This window comes from Macaca thibetana, chromosome 4, assembly GCF_024542745.1.
Source record: "Macaca thibetana thibetana isolate TM-01 chromosome 4, ASM2454274v1, whole genome shotgun sequence".
NCBI lineage: Eukaryota > Metazoa > Chordata > Mammalia > Primates > Cercopithecidae > Macaca > Macaca thibetana.
This window is the reverse complement of record NC_065581.1, coordinates 67,505,161-67,523,224: the sequence shown is the minus strand read 5'-3', so window position 1 is coordinate 67,523,224 and position 18,064 is coordinate 67,505,161. Positions and strand designations below refer to the sequence as shown.

At 35.5% G+C, this 18,064-nt stretch overlaps 1 protein-coding gene across 4 annotated transcripts in view; it reads right to left on the bottom strand.

Annotated features, from left to right (window-relative positions):
- Positions 1-18,064, bottom strand: part of COL19A1 (collagen type XIX alpha 1 chain) — a 336,630-nt gene that overhangs the window by 166,539 nt on the left and 152,027 nt on the right. For all 4 annotated transcript variants that reach the window (XM_050789707.1, XM_050789711.1, XM_050789708.1 and 1 more), the window contains 2 exons: positions 15,039-15,092; positions 13,399-13,434 (listed from right to left, as the gene is read on the bottom strand). In XM_050789707.1, the coding sequence (XP_050645664.1) occupies positions 13,399-13,434; positions 15,039-15,092 (90 nt within the window). The remainder of the gene's footprint in view (positions 1-13,398; positions 13,435-15,038; positions 15,093-18,064) is intronic.

Here is an 18,064-nt window from a genome sequence, read left to right as displayed (position 1 = left end):
TAACAATGAATTAAATATAAATTATGCAACTTTAGAAAACTAATAGTGTTGATTCAAATTTAGGCAACTCATAAAGTGTCTAAATAACTCATATTTTGATATGTGAGGAATTTAAAATAATCTTAAATTGAATAGCCCGTTAATTACTATGCTATAATACATACATTTATATGTACATATAAATATTTATAATACATATAGGCTATAGAACATATATTTATTCTAGTCAGAATGGAAAGAGGAATTACGCTCTGTGGGCATATAACAAGAACCTTCCTATTTTATTCACCTAAAAAGAGATTGTTATAGTTGCTTAGGAATTGTAATAAGAAAGCATTATTTAGTAGTTGAGCCTGTGATTCAAATGTATTTAAAGTTAATAACTTTAAATTACAACACAAGAATTGTGGTAAAAAATAATTTTCTCTGAAATAATTAGATGTCTGTGTATGATACGAACGTAACTACAGTGGTATAAATACTTGTAAACTTTTTATACACAATTCACAAATGATCATTTTTAAAATGATCAACTTAAACCAATTGGTTGCTTTTTCTTAAACCACGTAGGTTTTCTGAATGCAACGACAGTGACTATTGTTTGTTTCTGTGTCTGCAGTGCTTAACACAGTATCTGGCACACAGTAAGCATTCAACTAAGTGAGTGGGTAAAAGAGGAAGGGAGGAAAGGGACCATGTAACTTACTGAGCAATTATTTTTGTTTCCTGTACACACCAACTTAGAAAAAGAATTATTTCAACGATTCCCCCATGTGAATACTATATGATCTCTTGTGCATCAGGGCCATCTGCTAATTGAATGTCATTTGATTTATAAATGACCAGCTGAGATTTTCTCTCCGTTGCTTATGGTATTTAAGGTAGTTTTTTTAGAGTAAAAGCTATGCACCCTCTCTGTGCCTAATTTCTCACTTAAGCTGGATTTATCTGGGCCCCAAGGAGCTGGTATTTAAGTATCATTTAGTAAGCATGTCTAAGGCACTTCTGCTGTTGACAGACTTAACCTTTGGCTTCTGCATAAACATTTGGTGCCATCTGGATGAGTATTTAATAACTCCCCAAAGAGATAGGGCCAGAGCAACACAGCCATTTTCCTAGGAACTAAAATTAGTGGATATATTACATGAAATAGCACTGTTCTACCTTCCTTCACCTGTCTATCCTCTGACATGACATGCAAAGGCCGGAAGAGAAAAGGAGACGGAGATGTTAGCCAACTGTCTCATTTCACTCATAGTCCCTGTCTTGCTTCTGAAGACTTAGTAATGTATTTCAGTAAAACTTTACTGTAAAAAAAGCATTACATTATTTAATTGAGGAGAATCTGGCAATAGTATGTAATAGGAAGGCTATAGAACATATACAATTTTATGAAGTTATATATAAAGATACACTACACTTATATAAAATTAAGGTTTTAACAACAGATGCCATATAACCAAAGAATTTGTGTTTAGTGTGATTGAGTATTTGAATGTAATGATTTACAACTAATATTTCAACATGAGAGGAAAAGCTAATATAAAATGCCATTATTCAAATAACATGATTAAACCATGAAATATGTACCTTTAATAGAGGATTTTTATGTCAACATCTTCATGATTTCAGAATCATTTATCAGATTTTCATTATGATCTTGGATATATTATATTTGATCAAATAAATTTGTATACTTATGATAAATACATTTTTCTTATTCAGCATTGGTTTTAGCTCACATATGTCTGCCTTGTAAATCATAAATATCAACAAAAGAGATAATTTAAGTTTACCAGTAACTCACTGGTTAAGTGTCATCTTGACATTAAGTATTATGTTTTCTCACAATCAGAATATAGTATCTTTAAAAAATTCTGATTCTGAATAGAGTTTTGTTAATATATTTAAATAATTTAGAAAGGAATTTTCATTCTTCAAACAGATTATTCAAAAGTGCCTTTTCTAATCCATCATTACTGCAACTGAATACATGACAATGTTATTAGCAATATGGCCATTCCAGATGTGGTAGAACCCAAACACCTTTTGAAAAAATGTGATTTGGTGATATTTTTAAAATGTAGAATTTCAAAAAGTTAGTACATATATATGAAAAGCATATTTATAAGGGAATTTTTCTTTGTTGTTAATAAGCCAGTTGCTTAGAGAATTTCAGCTGAATCACTGCACTATTTGACTGTATTTAGCTTCATTTGTGCTACTGAAAGCATAAGTCTCAAATTTATAGCAAGTTATTTCACATTTTTATTGATAAGAATGCTAAATTTTACCATATATGAGTTTAACAAGATGCTGAGAAATGAAAAAATGAATAAGGCAAGACATGGTAAAATCTACAACTATAGATTAAAGACTTATTTTAATTTAAATTTGTATCATACTTACTAGACAAATCACAGGAATTAAAACTTAATAGTCATTCACTCTTCACTGCAAGCCTGAAAATACAAGCAGCACCAGAGCACTGAATCAGAACAATCCATTTATTCTAATTGGCCAGCACTCTGCTTAAAAAAAAAAAAAAAATAGAATATTGGACAATTTTCTGGAAAAATTACTTTGTTGTGGAGTAACATCAGAAAGAAAGAGAAGAAAATGAGATGAAGTCAGAAATGCAATGGGAGTTGAATCCTGTAAGACTTTGTAGGCCATTGTATGGAATTTGGGTTTTATTTAATTATGTGGGGAAACACTGGAGATTCCGAAAAGAAGAATGACAAGGAACATTCTGGCTTCTTGTGTAAATCATGCAAGAAGAGCAAGGGGAGAAGGAGGGAGACCATTAATTGACTACTGAAATAATCAAGAGATTTATAATGGTAACTAGGACCAAGTGGTAATAGCAGAGGTGTGAGAATTGGTCAGATTCTAGATATTTTGAAGGCAAGGTCAATAGAATAAGTAAAGAAATGTGAAGGCTAACTCACTTATGTTTATAGGAACAAGATATCTAAGTAAATTATAAGTTATTCAGCATCATATAAAAAAAGGGGGGGCTTCCATGATGGCCCAGTAGTTATATTAAATCAACATGCTCACAGATAACAACTATAAATACTGAACTACATATAGAACAACTATGTGAAGACACTGGAAGCTCAACAAAAACAGGCAGATACTGGAGGGGAGTCAACATTTAGAAAAATTAAACAGCATGGAGTCAGTTTTCTGTTTTTAAGATGTTTAGTCTGAGGACAGGCTCAAGTCTGGGTCATGGGTTGGCTAAATAGAAAGCCTATAGACTTGCTGGATTGAAAAATCTGACGACAGAGTTTAGGTCAAATGCAGTTCCTGTAAAGTAAAGTGGGGTTGGTTTGTCAAATCCTGAAATAAGGAAGGAAGTCCCAAATTCTGCATATAAGCTCTCCCCAAATCTCTGGCTGACTCCTAACCAAACATACACAGTGCAAACTGCAAGTAGTTCAGCTTAGCTTAAAATAACAAAACTGGGATTTCAGCTGTTGCCAGCTGTAAGAGAAACAGAGTTTGCTATGTGAGTCTAGCCAATTTAACTGCCTGCCTTAAAAATGTATTAAAGCTCTTCAGAAAAAATGGAATTTAGTATCCAAAATACAATAAAAAATTACTTGCCATACAAGTAAGCACCAAAACATAATCCATTCTAAGGAGAAAAGACAATCAACAAAGAACAACTTGATACTACTAAGATGATAGAATGATTGGAGAAAGATATATATATATATATATAAATATATATATATATTTTGTTTTGTTTTGTTTTGAGACAGAGTCTCGCTCTTGTTGCCCAGGCTGGAGTGCAGTGGTGCGATTTTGGCTCACCGCAACTTCCACCTCCCAGTTTCAAGTGATTCTCCTGCCTCAACCTCCTAAGTAGCTAGGGTTACAGGCATGCCATGCCTGGCTAATTTTTGTATTTTTAGTTGAGACAGCATTTCTCCATGTTGGTCAGGCTGGTCTCAAACTCCCAACCTCAGGTGATCCACCCACCTCAGCCTCCTAAAGTGCTGGGATTACAGGCATGAGCCACCGTGCCCGGAAAGATTTTAAAGTAGCTATTAAAACTATTCCCAAGGTCAGGAAGGAAAACATGCTCATAATGAATGAAAAGATAGGAAATATCAGCAGAGAAATAGACACTATTTAATATAAAACACACTTCACTAGCTTAAAAATATATATCTGTACTAAAAAATTCACATGATAGTCTTAACAGCAGAATGGAAATGAACAAAGCAAGAGTAGGCTTGACAAGGGCTTATTGGAAATGATCCATTCCCAAGAAGATGGAATTAGATGGGAAAAAAATGAACAGAGTTTTTGGACAAGTGGGACATTGTTGAAAATCTAACATATCTGTGGCTCAAGCCTGTAATCCCAGCACTTTGGGAGGCCGAGACGGGCAGATCACGAGGTCAGGAGATCGAGACCATCCTGGCTAACACCGTGAAACCCCGTCTCTACTAAAAAATACAAAAAAAAAAACTAGCCGGGCGAGGTGGCGGGCGCCTGTAGTCCCAGCTACTCGGGAGGCTGGGGCAGGAGAATGGCGTAAACCTGGGAGGCGGAGCTTGCAGTGAGCTGAGATCCGGCCACTGCACTCCAGCCCGGGCGACAGAGCGAGACTCTGGCTCAAAAAAAAAAAAAAAAAAAATCTAACATATCTACCATTGGCATTTCAGAAATGGAAGAGAGAGAGAATGTATGTTCTGACTGCTCCACTGACTAGCCATTTCTCTATCCTCTCCCTCTACTTGGGCATCTCTATTTCCTAAAGAACAACAATGTTGAAATTAGGTCAATTAATAACTATACAATGGCCTCAAAGTGTTCGAATGAAAGGAACAGTTGCACATCTCTCATTTTCAATTAAAAGCTAAAAACGATTAAACTTAGTGAGGAAAGCATACTGAAAGCTGAGATACACCAAAAGCTAGGTACCTCCAGCCAAACAGCCAAGTTGTGAATGCAAAGAAAAACTTCTTGAAGGAAATTAAATGTGCTACTATAGTGAATACACAAATGATAAGAAAGCAAAACAGCCATATTGCTGATATGAAGAAAGACTTAAAAATCTGGATAAAAGACCCAAACAGCCACAACATTCCCTTAAACCACAACATTCCCTTAAATCAAAGCCTAATCCAGAGCAAGCCCTTGCCTCTTAATTCTGTGAAGGCTGAGAGAGGTGAGGAAGCTGCAGAAGAAAAGTTTGAAGCTAGCAGAAGTTGGTTCATGATGTTTAAGGAAATAAGCCATCTCCAGTATACAAAAGTACAAAGTGAAGCATTAAGTGCTGATGTAAAAGCTGTAGCAAGTTATCCAAGATCTTCAATGAAGGTAGCCACACCACGCAATGGGTTTTCAATGTCGACAAAGCAGTTAAAGATGCCATCTGAGACTTTCATAGGTAGAGAGGAAAAGTCAATGCCTGACTTCAAAGCTTCACAGGAAAGACTAACTCTCTAGTTAGGGGATAATGCAGTTTGTGACTTTAAGTTAAAGCCAACACTCATTCTGAAAAAGAGTTATGCTACATTTACCCTCCCTGTGCTCTATAAATGGAATGACAAAGCCTGGATGACAGCATATCTGCTTATAGCATGGTTTACTGAAGAAGCCCACTGTTGATACCACTGCTTAGAAAAAAATATTTCTTTCAAAGTATTCCTGCTCTTTGACAATGCCTCTGGTAACCCAAGAGCTCTGATGGAGATGTACAAGGAGATGAATGTCGTTTTCATGCCTGCTAACACAACATCCATACTTCAGCCCATGGGTGAAGGAGTAATTTTGACTTTCAAGACTTGTTATTTAAGAAATACATTTTGTAAGGCTATAGCTGCCATAGATAGTGCTTCCTCTGATGAATCTGGGCAAAATAAATTGAAAACCGACATTCTACATGCCATTAAAGGCATTTGTGATTCATGGAGGATGTCAAAATCTCAACATTAATAGGAATTTGGAAGAGGTCGATTCCAAACTCCACGGACGACTCTGAGGGGTTTAAGATGTAAGTGGAGGAAGTAACTGCAGATGTGGTAGAAATAGCAACAGAACAAGAATTAGAAGTGAAGCCTGAAGATGTGGCTGAATTACTGAAATCACATGGTAAGCTTGAATAAATGAAGAGGTGCTTCTTATGGATGAACAAAGAAAATGCTTTTCTGAGATGAAATCTACTCCTGGTGAAAATGCTGTGAACATTGTTGAAATGACAAGGAAGATTTGAAATATTATATATATTTAGTTGATAAAGTAACAGCAGCATTTGAGAGGACTGACTCCAATTTCAAAAGAAGTTCTATGGGTAAAACGCTACTAAACAGCATCACATGCTACAGAGAAATCTTTCATGAAAGGAAAAGTCAATTAATGTGGCAAACTTCATTTTCGTCTTATTTTAGGAAACTACCACAGCCACCCCAACCTTCAGCAACTACCACCCTGATCAGATAGCAGCCATCAGTAGGGAGGCAAGACCCTCCACCAGCAAAAAGATTATAACTCGCTGAAGCCTCAGATGATCATTAGCATATTTTAGCAATAAAGTATTTTTTAATTAAAATGTATAAAATTGTTTTTGCACAATATAAATTGCAGATTTTATAGGATATGGTATAGTATAAATATAACTTTTATATACATTAGAAAAGCAAAAAAAATGGGTGACTTGCTTTACTGCAATGGTACTGAACTGAACCTGTAATATCTCCAAAGTATGCTTATATTCTGCATTAATCAATCTCTAAGTAGTTTTTAATTTGAATTTGATACTTTGAGATAAACATAGCTATCCTGGTCCCTAATCCCAAGCACATTGTATCATCTTACACTAGGCTGCATCACACATTTACACTTCTGCCCTATCTCTGCTAGGCACTTGAATTTAACTGAATTTTGGCTTCAAGATAGAATTATTTTATTTTATTTTATTTTATTTTATCTTATTTTATTTGAGACACAGTCTTGCTCTGTCTCCTAGGCTGGAGTGCAGCAGTGCAATCTCAGCTCACTGCAACCTCCTCCCGGGTTTAAGCAATCTCCAACTTCAGCCTCCTGAGTAGCTGGGATTATAGGCATCCATCACCAAATCTGGCTAATTTTTTTTTTTTTCCGTATTTTTAGTAGAGACGAGGTTTCACCATGTTGACTAGGCTGGTCTCAAAATCCTGACCTCAAGTGGTATGCCTGTCTTGGCCTCCCAAAGTGCTGTGATTAGAGGTATGAGCCACCATGCCTGACCTGATTTAAAATTTTTAATTTTTGTAATAGTTTAGAACACTTCTGTTTTTTTTGTTTTTTAATTACTTTTTAAACAAGATTTAAATAATGCTTGCAGAAGTTAATAGCTTAGGTTTTAAGAATCAGATAAATGGGCATTTGAATATTAGCTGTGTTATGTAACATCTGTGAACCCTGGACAAGTTAGATATTCTCGTCCTCAGTGCCCTTATGTACAATGTGGTAATAATCATTTTATACCTCACAGGGTTGTTTAAGGTTTGGTTTAAATAATACATAACACTGAATAAATGTCTACCATTCATTATTGATATTATTATTACTTAGAATCTAACAAGATGTATTATTTTTAAAATGGTTATCAGTTTGAAATACAAAAAGGATAAGGGAGGAATAATCAGTTAATTAATTTAAATCAAGTAGAAGAATCCCATATTTATTTCTTTAGAACTTTAAAATTATTATAAGCTGCTATAATGGCTTATTTTGTTAACAAAATAGTTGTTAGTACCAAACTAATTAGTGAATTTGGTATCTTCCAAAAAGTGGCTGAAAAGAAATCAGATATTTCATTAAATGGATATTTCATTAATTTTTTATTTTCAACTAGTTGTATTTGCTGAAAATATTCCTAGCAAGACATACATGAAGGTGGGTTTATGGTGGCAAGCATGGATTTTTAGTCTTTCTTTTTTTTTGTGTGTAATTCAACCACATTCCCACCTTCTGGGCTGAAAGTGTTTCCTTTCTTTTTTCCATATCTCTAGATGAAATTTTGTTTAAAAAAAGTATTAAGGGAAGCTTCTTGGCCACTGTTTTACAAAATACTTTCTAGACACTCTAGATTCACAAATTTGTTCTTGAATTTATTTCTTGATCTTTTGTTGTTAGAATAATCTGGAAAGTCTATAAAACAAGATTTGTAAGTTTATTAATGTCATAACAAAAAGAATAATTCTATTTTTTTCAAGTCAAGTAGATTGACAGAGTATTTAAAGGTTAAAGGGTGTCAGTGACAATTAATGCCATAAATATCACTTTAACCTCCATGATATTTTTACAGGTCTCAGATTTCTCTTTTCTTCTTATTTTTTTCCCCCAAGGCAGTCACATTGGAGTATTTTCCATGTGACCTGTGAACATGAATCTATAGAAGGATTCAAATGTTATCAAAGGGATTCAACCATGGAGTTTTGAATGGGGTCCCATTTCCTCAAATAATAAAGGGGTACATTGCATCTGGCATTTGCAAACTGCAGCACCATTTTGGTTGGCTTTCTTATTAATCGGTTTCTTACACATTAGAGAGTGAGGAAGCACTGGTCACTGGCAGTAAGAATACTTTCAGGAGGTAGGAAGGGAGAGGTGAAACAAAGGGTAAAACTATTGCAGCTGAACCTAACAAATCAAACTGTTTCTAGGACTCCAGTCCGTGTTTCACACCATTTCCTCAGTTTTATCTTTTCATACTCCTTTTTAAACTTGGTCTCCCTCACTTCTTTATGCTCTCTCTTCCACTGAGACCCAATTATATATAGACTCAACCAGTTATAAGAGAAAGCATAAATAAGCAACAAAAGTAACATTTAATGAAATAGATGGTTTTTTTTTTTTTTTTTTTTTTTTTTTTTTTGAGACGGAGTCTCACGCTCTTGCCCAGGCTGGAGTGCAGTGGCGCGATCTCGGCTCACTGCAAGCTCCGCCTCCCGGGTTCCCGCCATTCTCCTGCCTCAGCCTCCTGAGTAGCTGGGACTACAGGCGCCCGCCACCGCGCCCGGCTAATTTTTGTATTTTTAGTAGAGACGGTGTTTCACTGTGGTCTCGATCTCCTGACCTTGTGATCCGCCCGCCTCGGCCTCCCAAAGTGCTGGGATTACAGGCTTGAGCCACCGCGCCCGGCCAATAGATGGTTTTATGTATCAGACTTTTTTGATGAACAGGTTCTATGTGATTAAAAAAAATTTTAAGTACCAAAAGCACAAGAATACACAGGGACACAAAAATAACAGCAATAAACATAATCCCAGCTGGACTCAGTGGTTCCTGCCTGTAATTCCAGCACTTTAGGAGGCCAAGGGAGGTAGATCACTTGAGCTCAGGAGTTTAAGACCAGCCTGGGCAACACAGCAAGACTTTGTCCCTGTTTTTTTAAAAAAAAATTAGCTAGGCATGGTGCCTACCATCTGTAGTCCCTGCTACTTGGGAGGCTGAAGTGGGTGGACCACTTAAGCCCATGAAGTCAAGGCTACAGTGAGCTGTGATGGGGCTACTGCACTTCCGCCTGGGCAACAGAGTGAAACCCTGTCTCCAAAGAGAAAAAAAAAAAATAATTCCCCCAAAACATCATAAAGGATTGCCCCTGCATCAGTAAACTTAGTAGTACAGTGTGCTCAATTACTATTTCTCTTAATTTCTTATTAAACAAAATATGAATAAAAGTAAAGCAAATAAAGAATGTATGGCTCAGAAGGGGGAAAAGTGTTCAGCTCTTCCCCGTTAGTTATTCTGGGCAGTTCAGCTGTGTGTGCTTTGAGAATTTCTGGAATTCTGTGTCCTGAGTTGTCAATACTGGTTGTCCTTCTCAAAAAGGATTACTGTTGGACTTGCTAGTAGCTTGTAAATGTGGAGATGGACGTTCACCTATCCTCTATAATGAAGTAATCAGGAAGCAAATCATAGGTATGACTAGGAAGGCTGGCCTCCCCTGGAAGCTCCTGAAAGTAATCAGGCTGGGTGTTTTTGATACAAATACTAGTGTAATGAGTAATTCCAAAATTTTGCTAAGATCTGTAAGAGAAAGCTGTAAAGAAGAGTATTAGACATGCTTTCAGAGCCTTAGTTCTCAAGCGTGGCTGCACATTAGAACTGCTTGGGAAAAATCTCAAACAACTGTTGCCTGAGTCCCTCCCCAGAGATTCTGGCTTTATTGGTATGTGGTGCAGTCTGGGAATCAGAATTTTTAAAGCACCTTGGGTAATTCCAATGTGCAGTCAAGACAGAGAACCATTCATCTTCTTTTTTTTTTTCTTAGACGGAGTCTCTCTCGCTCTGTCGCCAGACTGGAGTGCAGTGGCGCGATCTCGGCTCACCGCAACCTCCGCCTCCCAGGTTCCAGCAATTCCCCTGACTCAGCCTCCCGAGTAGCTGAGACTACAGGTGCACACCACCATGCCCAGCTAACTTTTGTATTTCTAGTAGAGATGGCATGTTAGCCAGGATGCGATAGAGAACCACTGATCTATGGGAAAAGGCAGCTAGCTGGGAAGAGGGTGCTAAGCCCTTGTGACCAGTGTAGTGCAACAACCAGTAGCATCTGACTCCCTTGGGGCTTGCTAGAAATGTAGAAGCTCAGATCTCACATCAGACTTAGGAATAAAAATATGCATCTGAACAAGACCCTGAGTGTTCCTACGCACACGAAATTTTAAGAAGCATTAAAGGCACCCAAGCCCACAGGAGTACGTGGACATTTAGATGAAGGTTGTAATTAAAGGTATCTTCCTAGCCCTAATTCTCTCCATTTAATGAAGCAGAGTTCAATCTTAACTTCATTTTACTAGTATGCCTCCCTAATGGAAGGAGACAGTTCTTTATTGCTATGTATTAAGTTGGATTTCAAATGAAAGTTGGACTTCTTCAACAATCTAATATAATTTCTTTGAGTAGGAAGAAAGCTTTTTCCATTCTAGTTCCCATAAATAACGGTTCTCAACTCCTGCTGCATATTTAGATCCACTCAGGGAGCTTTTAAAATATACTTGTCCCACATCAGGTTGATTGAATTGGAATTTCTGGGGGTGGAGCCCCAATATTGGTACTTTTTAAAATTCTTCAGTAGATTTTAATGTGGAGCTAGTTTTGAGAACAATTATGGATGAACTCTCTTTATTGACTCCAATATATCACTGCCTCATTTAATCCAAATATAATGCAGTTAGTCATTTGGGCTTCCTCAAAGACTATTATAAATTATTTCAACTAATAATGTACCAACCTGTATTATAAGATCAGTTAAATATTTCATGTATTGTAAGTTGGTATTCATTTTAGTTTATCCCTATTTTGTAGGGAAGAGTTGATAATTTATATTAGTAAAGAAAGTAATGTCAAGCATACAAAATAGTAATACCCCAATAATATGAATATTTTACTTTATGAAATAAAACATTTCATTTCATAGTGTTTTTTCCTTGTCATATTTTTAGACAAGTATGAAATTAGCCTGTAATCTCTAAGTGCTTGACAGCTGAATGGTGCAGAGAGGTATCTTCAAGGTGTTCCTTGGCAGAAAGAAGCTGGCTGCTATTAAACATCCACCAAATATATGTAATTCAATACCATTTTCTGATTGAGAAGCAAAAATTGTATTTCAGGTGAAATAATATATGTAGATTGCATATCGGTCTTTCAACCTGAGTTGAAAATGACAAGGAAATCAGATAACTGAGTAGTTGAGTATATAACTTAGTTGAAGAAAAACAGGCATGTGTCTTACATAAAATGAGCAGGTTTAACTAAATGACTGCATATAACTTAGTTGAAGAGAAACAGGCATGTGTCCTAAGGAAAAGAGCAGGTTTAACTAAATCACTGCCAAATAATTTTTTTTTTTTTTTTTTTTTTTTTTTAATTCTACAAAGTGTAAGGCTGGGCACAGTGGCTCAGGCCAGCACTTTCTAATCCCAGCACTTTGGGAGGCCGAGGCGGGTGGATCACCTGAGGTCAGGAGTTCCAGACCAGCCTGACCAATATGGTGAAACCCTGTCTCTACTAAAAATACAAAAATTAGCCGGATGTGGTGGCGGGCACCTGTAGTCCCAGCTACTCAGGAGGCTGAGGCAGAAGAATCGCTTGAACCTGGGAGGTGGAGGTTGCAGTGAGCCGAGATCATGCCACTGTACTCCAGCCTGGGTGACAGAGCGAGACTCCGTCTTAAAAAAATAAAATAAAATTCTACAAAGTATAAAAAAACTGAATAAAATGCACTTACAACCTCCTCTCAAATAGTCTTTCTTTTCATGCTTAAAATAAAAGCTTAAAGCATAAAATTCCACTGCAAATCGAACGAGTTATCCCCAAGTAAGTTACCTATTTAGTTCCTTAGGTTTTCTACATATCAAAAAACATTTATGTGGGAGTTGTAACGATTATTTGTGTAAGACACTATTAATATATTTTTCATAATGGGATTTTTAAGTACAAAGATAAATATAAATATTATTAAAATCACACAGTTTTTGAGATTCCTATGTTCTGCCAATGGGAAGGGCTCCGTCCAGATTACTAGAATACTTTTTAAAATCTGACCTTCTATAATCAGAATAGGTCTTTGAATACTACTGACTTAAATGCTTAATTTATCTCACTAGGTAATATCAACATAAAATTCAAAAGACCTCAGGCTATAGAAGATCTTTAAAAAAAAAAAAAACTGTCTTCTTTTCCATTAGGCTTAGAGTCTTTCATAAGTTAAATAAGAATCTTTAATCACCTATGAAAAAAGTCTGTAATAGTAAATTGTATCTGAATATGAGAATCATATATTTATTATTAAGTGCTTAATATATGACGTACCATTTGATTGAGAACAATCTCATTATGTGCACACTATAAACTTTTCTCATAAATTCGTCACTAAAATATTGCAATTTTATCATCTGCAAATTTTAGAAGCAAATCATAGAGGAAAATAACAATGGTTTTGGATGGTGTTGGGAGAATGTAACTATCAGTTCCATAGGTAGCTGTTTTTACTCACTGGGTGATTAGAGTTTGTTTTGTCCTTTTGCAGCTTTTAAGGCAAGTAGGACTGTATCTGATTCCATTTACGTTAAACCTGATGTTAAGAGTGCATAATCAAATATTTAGGAGACACAATTATGAGCCATATGGAAGATAGAGGAAATTGCTCAGGGTAGGTACTGATTCCAGACTTTTATTGTAACTACCTGTATGACCTTGGGTCAGGTATTTCACTGATGTGGGCAGATGCCCAATCTTTAAAATGTGGAGGTTTGGCTACATGTACTCGAAGTCACCTTCAATTCTTAACTCTGTGATTTAAATTCTGGTTTAGTCGTGATGTAATATGAATAATAAACAGAATAATGGATTTCAATTTTGAATTTTGATTTCAAGAATACTTACGGGTAAGGCTGGTGGTCCTGGGGGTCCGGTATCTCCCTAAAATAGATTAAAGAAAAGTTACAATTACCACTAGTCCCTTTTTGCACATTATTTATACATTTCTAGGTGGATAGAAGCAATATATAGAGATAAATCTTGAAGAATAGAAAAATAGAATTTCATCCTGATAAAAGTCTCTGCATAAAGAAAATACATCATATCCCTTTTCGCTTTCATGATATAAAAATCACCTTACATACTCCATGCTTTTTGCAACAGCAGGACTTGTTTTGAAAGCTAAAATAATCTAATTTTCTATTCTTTTGTCTACTAATCCAAAATTAGAAATAATATATTTTCAAGTATGTTTACTTGCCAATGGAGCAGCTGGGAAGTGTCACGGCGATAGATAATTTGTCTGACAAAGTTAGTATGAGGATCAGCAGAAATAATAAGTGGATCTCCCCATTTCATGCCTCCCAGCTGCAAGAAGCAGTCCCATGGCCTCTTCTAAAGCTCTGCTGAATTGGCATTGCATTTGCCATCAACTGTAAGAGGATTTGCCTATATTTATGTATTTTTGAACACTAAAATTGCTTTGCTGATCTATGTGAATACAAATTTCCAGGTGGATATATCAACAAACTATTCAACATCTTTAAAAAATGGTTCATCTAAAAGTTCACTATTTTCCAATTTCTATGTCACCTTCATGCTTTACTTTCCCAGGAACTTTATTTATTTCATAAGAACTCTCAAACATTAAAGACCAAACATCCTTTCTATGGTTCTTATTTAGGTGCACATTATGGAGGCCATGTACTATATAGCATGGGGTACCAGGGTGCTGTAGTCAGTCTCACACTGAGTATCTTTAGGACTTTCTCTTTTCTTAATATAGCCAACTCAAAAGTTAAAACTTAGCATTATGTATTCATTGTTTTTGGAACAATTGAATTAAAATAGCCAACAGTTGCTAAGGAACACTGATGTGGCTTAAATCAGTCACTGGGGACTCATTTGCAGGATCACCTTTAACACAGAGATAAATATTGAAGATAGACAAGGATTTCTAAATGTGCTAAAAATGGAGAACAAAATACATTACAAAACACATATACATACAATTTTCATCAAATTGGGATCACCCAACTACTTTATTCAAAACAATCCTTGCTTTTTACTATTTCTTAATTTCCTTTTCAAGATCGTTGCCAACATGTCATTATGAAATAACTTATTTTATGAGAAAAAGTGGCAGAAAATGGAATAGTTAGATTAAGACTGAGATACAAAATTAGCTTATTTCCAAAAGCCACTTGCCTCACCATTATGGCAGCAGCTCAGTGTTATTGGCAAAGTTTTCCAATACAGGTCACACTTGTTAATTTGATGACTGAATACCTAATGTTGTTAAGCAAGGGTGAGAAAAGGGAAATCTTATAAATACAAGTTAATGTCAACTAGCAATTGTTCATTTAGTCTTTTCAAACTAATCAAATGAACAAAAAGGCTATTCTTATTCAGATGCTATTAATGTAACAGCCTTTGGTTAATTTTAAAATGCTTTTAGGAGATAAACAGTATCAATGAGAAGTCACTGTATAGGTTGGCAGAGTTTTCTTAAAGAAAGGTTGGGCTTGGCTGGGTAAACACAATACCTTTTCTCCTTTTGGGCCAGGTAGACCACGAGGACCCAAGTCACCTTTCAAACCCTGTAGAAAGAATATAACCAATACACAGTTCACAGAAAGCTTTAATTTCTAACAAGTCATTGGTAACAAAATAAATCATAATTTACTGAACTTCCAAATCCCATTCTTCCTTTTGTAGTATAGAGAGAAACAGAGACAACTGGCACTAAAATGATAAGCAACATCTGTGCCGTGGTGGGCACAGATACATTAAATCAGCGCGAGTCCTCAATACTGCATATTTGTGCAACTTTGCTTCCTGCTAAAATTACATTAATTCACCATCTGGGAGAATATCATTTAGATCTATATGAGCTTTTAAGTATCCACTTTGGATTAAATTTGTGGATGTTGTAAATACCTCTGATTTAGCATTGATTTGGCCTTTGTTAAGCTTGCCAAAAAAATTCAAGAGTAAAATCAAAAACATTTTTATGTCTCTATCAAGAAATCTAATTGTGAGGGGAAAAGGAATGAAAGATGTATTCTTTTGCTGTCATACAACTGGAGCTAAAATGTAATCTCTTGCCTGTTTTAAAGTATGTTCTAGTTCTCTAATTCCCATCTTTTATACCTGGATTTATAAAGATGTCAAATGAAACTATGTATGACATAGATAGAATATCAGATAAATATTTTCATAAGTCCTCTGGACTGCTGGATGTTTTAATGGGCATTTAGTTGATCTGACCAAGCAATGACAGCTTTTGAGACTACCACAATAGATTGTACCGGAGGAGATCAGCTTTACAGCTGCATGAATTCACAATGCACATAGAAAGTTAGATAGACACATCCTGACTACATGGTAAATAGAAAAAAAATCTTCTTTTTCCCTTAGTTTAACACACTGGATGAAGGAAAAACAATAATAGAAAAAAGAAGTATTCTGAAGCCACACAATGCACAGTAAGTGTAAGTGTCTTACTGTTCCCAGCTGAAAGACCCAGCTATTACTGCCCTGACATTTTGTAGTGAATAAATAATGCCAAATGCCATCACCTGTACTCAACATAGATACCAGTGATGAAGTAAAAGAAACAAAAGAAAATTGGATACTTAAAATAATTCCTGTTGCAGACAGTGTGTGAAAATTGTGGTATTATACTTCAACAAAAACATTTTTAATGGATGAAAACAAAATCTAATTGGCCAAAAAACCTTCCAGTTGCATAAATGCCTTCATGTATAAAACTCATAGTTATGATATTTTTCCATCATTACCTTGGAATATTTATAGAAAAAGGATGAGTGAAAAATTAAATGATATTCGAGATGTGATACAGTATTGTCTTATTATTTACAATATCCATTTCTTCCCAAATCAAGCAACACATACTCTGTTTATACATGTTTCCAGAGTAGAACTTGGAAACAGAACATTGTAAACACTTGAGAGAAGAAATTTGCCATTTCTGTGAATAGATTTATTATTAATGCACTGGTTCTTTCATTTACTTATTCAATAAACATTTATTATATGCCTTGTGTGAAGTTGCTTCTGGCCTTTAAACCTGTACTACTGGTAGCCACAAGCCACATGTAGTTTTCGAACTCTTGAAATGTGACTACTCTGAACTGAGTTGTACTGTGAGTATAAAACACTATTAGATTTACAATATTTGGTAAAAGAAAAAAATGTAAAATATCTCATTAATAATTTTAAATTATTATATGCTTAAATGATAATAGTTGGATATATTGAATTAAATAAAATGTATTATTAAAAGTATTTTCTCCTGTCCCTTTTTACTTTTCTTAATTTGACTACTAGAAAAAAATAATATATTTGCATTCATCTTGAATTTGTAGCTCTCATTATATTTCTATTGATCAGTACTACTTTAGAGATACAGAAAAGAACAAGAAATTAATGAAGATTCTCTCCATCACGAAACTTTAGTCAGGGTTCTCCGAGCCCTCTTCTCAACTAGACCTAGACTGTGGCTCCCATCTTGTCTTTGGTCTGTCCAACTCAATTATAGCAAGAATCTTGCTAAGTATGTTTAGAGAGAATCTTTCACACTTAAAATCTGTTCTCCATTCCTTAATTTTGAGGGGATCGAGTTCTTCATCCCCTACCTTGATGTCTAAGTTTGGCCTGTCTTCAGCAAGAATATTCTTAGATCAGTTTGGTAAGAATCACCCTACCCTTGATGTCTCCTCTTAGTAATTTTCTATCCAGTGACCTCCTTCCCTCTACTCATTGACCATAAATCCCGACTTGTCCTTGTTGTAGTTAGAGTTGAACCTGATCTGTCTCCCTTATTGCAATTCCCCTGTTGCAATAGTCTGGAATAAAATGTCTTCCTTATCACTTTTTAAAAACAAGTGTCAATAATTTTTTTATTCAACTAGGTAAAGGTCCCTATCCTCAAGGAACTCATGTAATAAGAGGAGAGTGGCTGACAATAAACAGGTCAACAGGCTGAATGTGATAAAAGTGAAAGAGGAGAGAGGCTACCTCAGGTGGGGTGTCAGAAATGGCCCTTGTGTGGTGGTGACATTTGCTGTTTCAGAAGGATCCTAGCAAAGATATGGAATCATTCTGTGTCCATGGACAGATGAATGGATAAAGAAAAGGTGCTATATATACAGAACAGAGTACTATTCAGCAATAAGAAAACAAAGTCCTGTCGTTTACAGCAACATGGATGGAACTGAATGTCATTATGTTAAGTGAAGTAAGCCAGGCACAAAAAGACAAATATTCCATGTTCTTACATGTGGGAGCAAAAAAAAAATTGAATACATGGACGTAGAAAGTGTAGAAATAGATAACAAAGACTGGAAAGGGTGAGTGAGGGGGAGAGGGAGAATGAAAAGAAGTGGGCAAAAAGATACAAGCATACAGTAAGACAGAAGGAATAAATTCAATGTTTGATAGCACAGTAGGATCAGTATACTTTAAAAAATGTATTTCGCTCAGAAAATGGACAACCTAAACACCCTAACTTGTATTATATATGTGTAAAAAAATTCTTACGTACCTC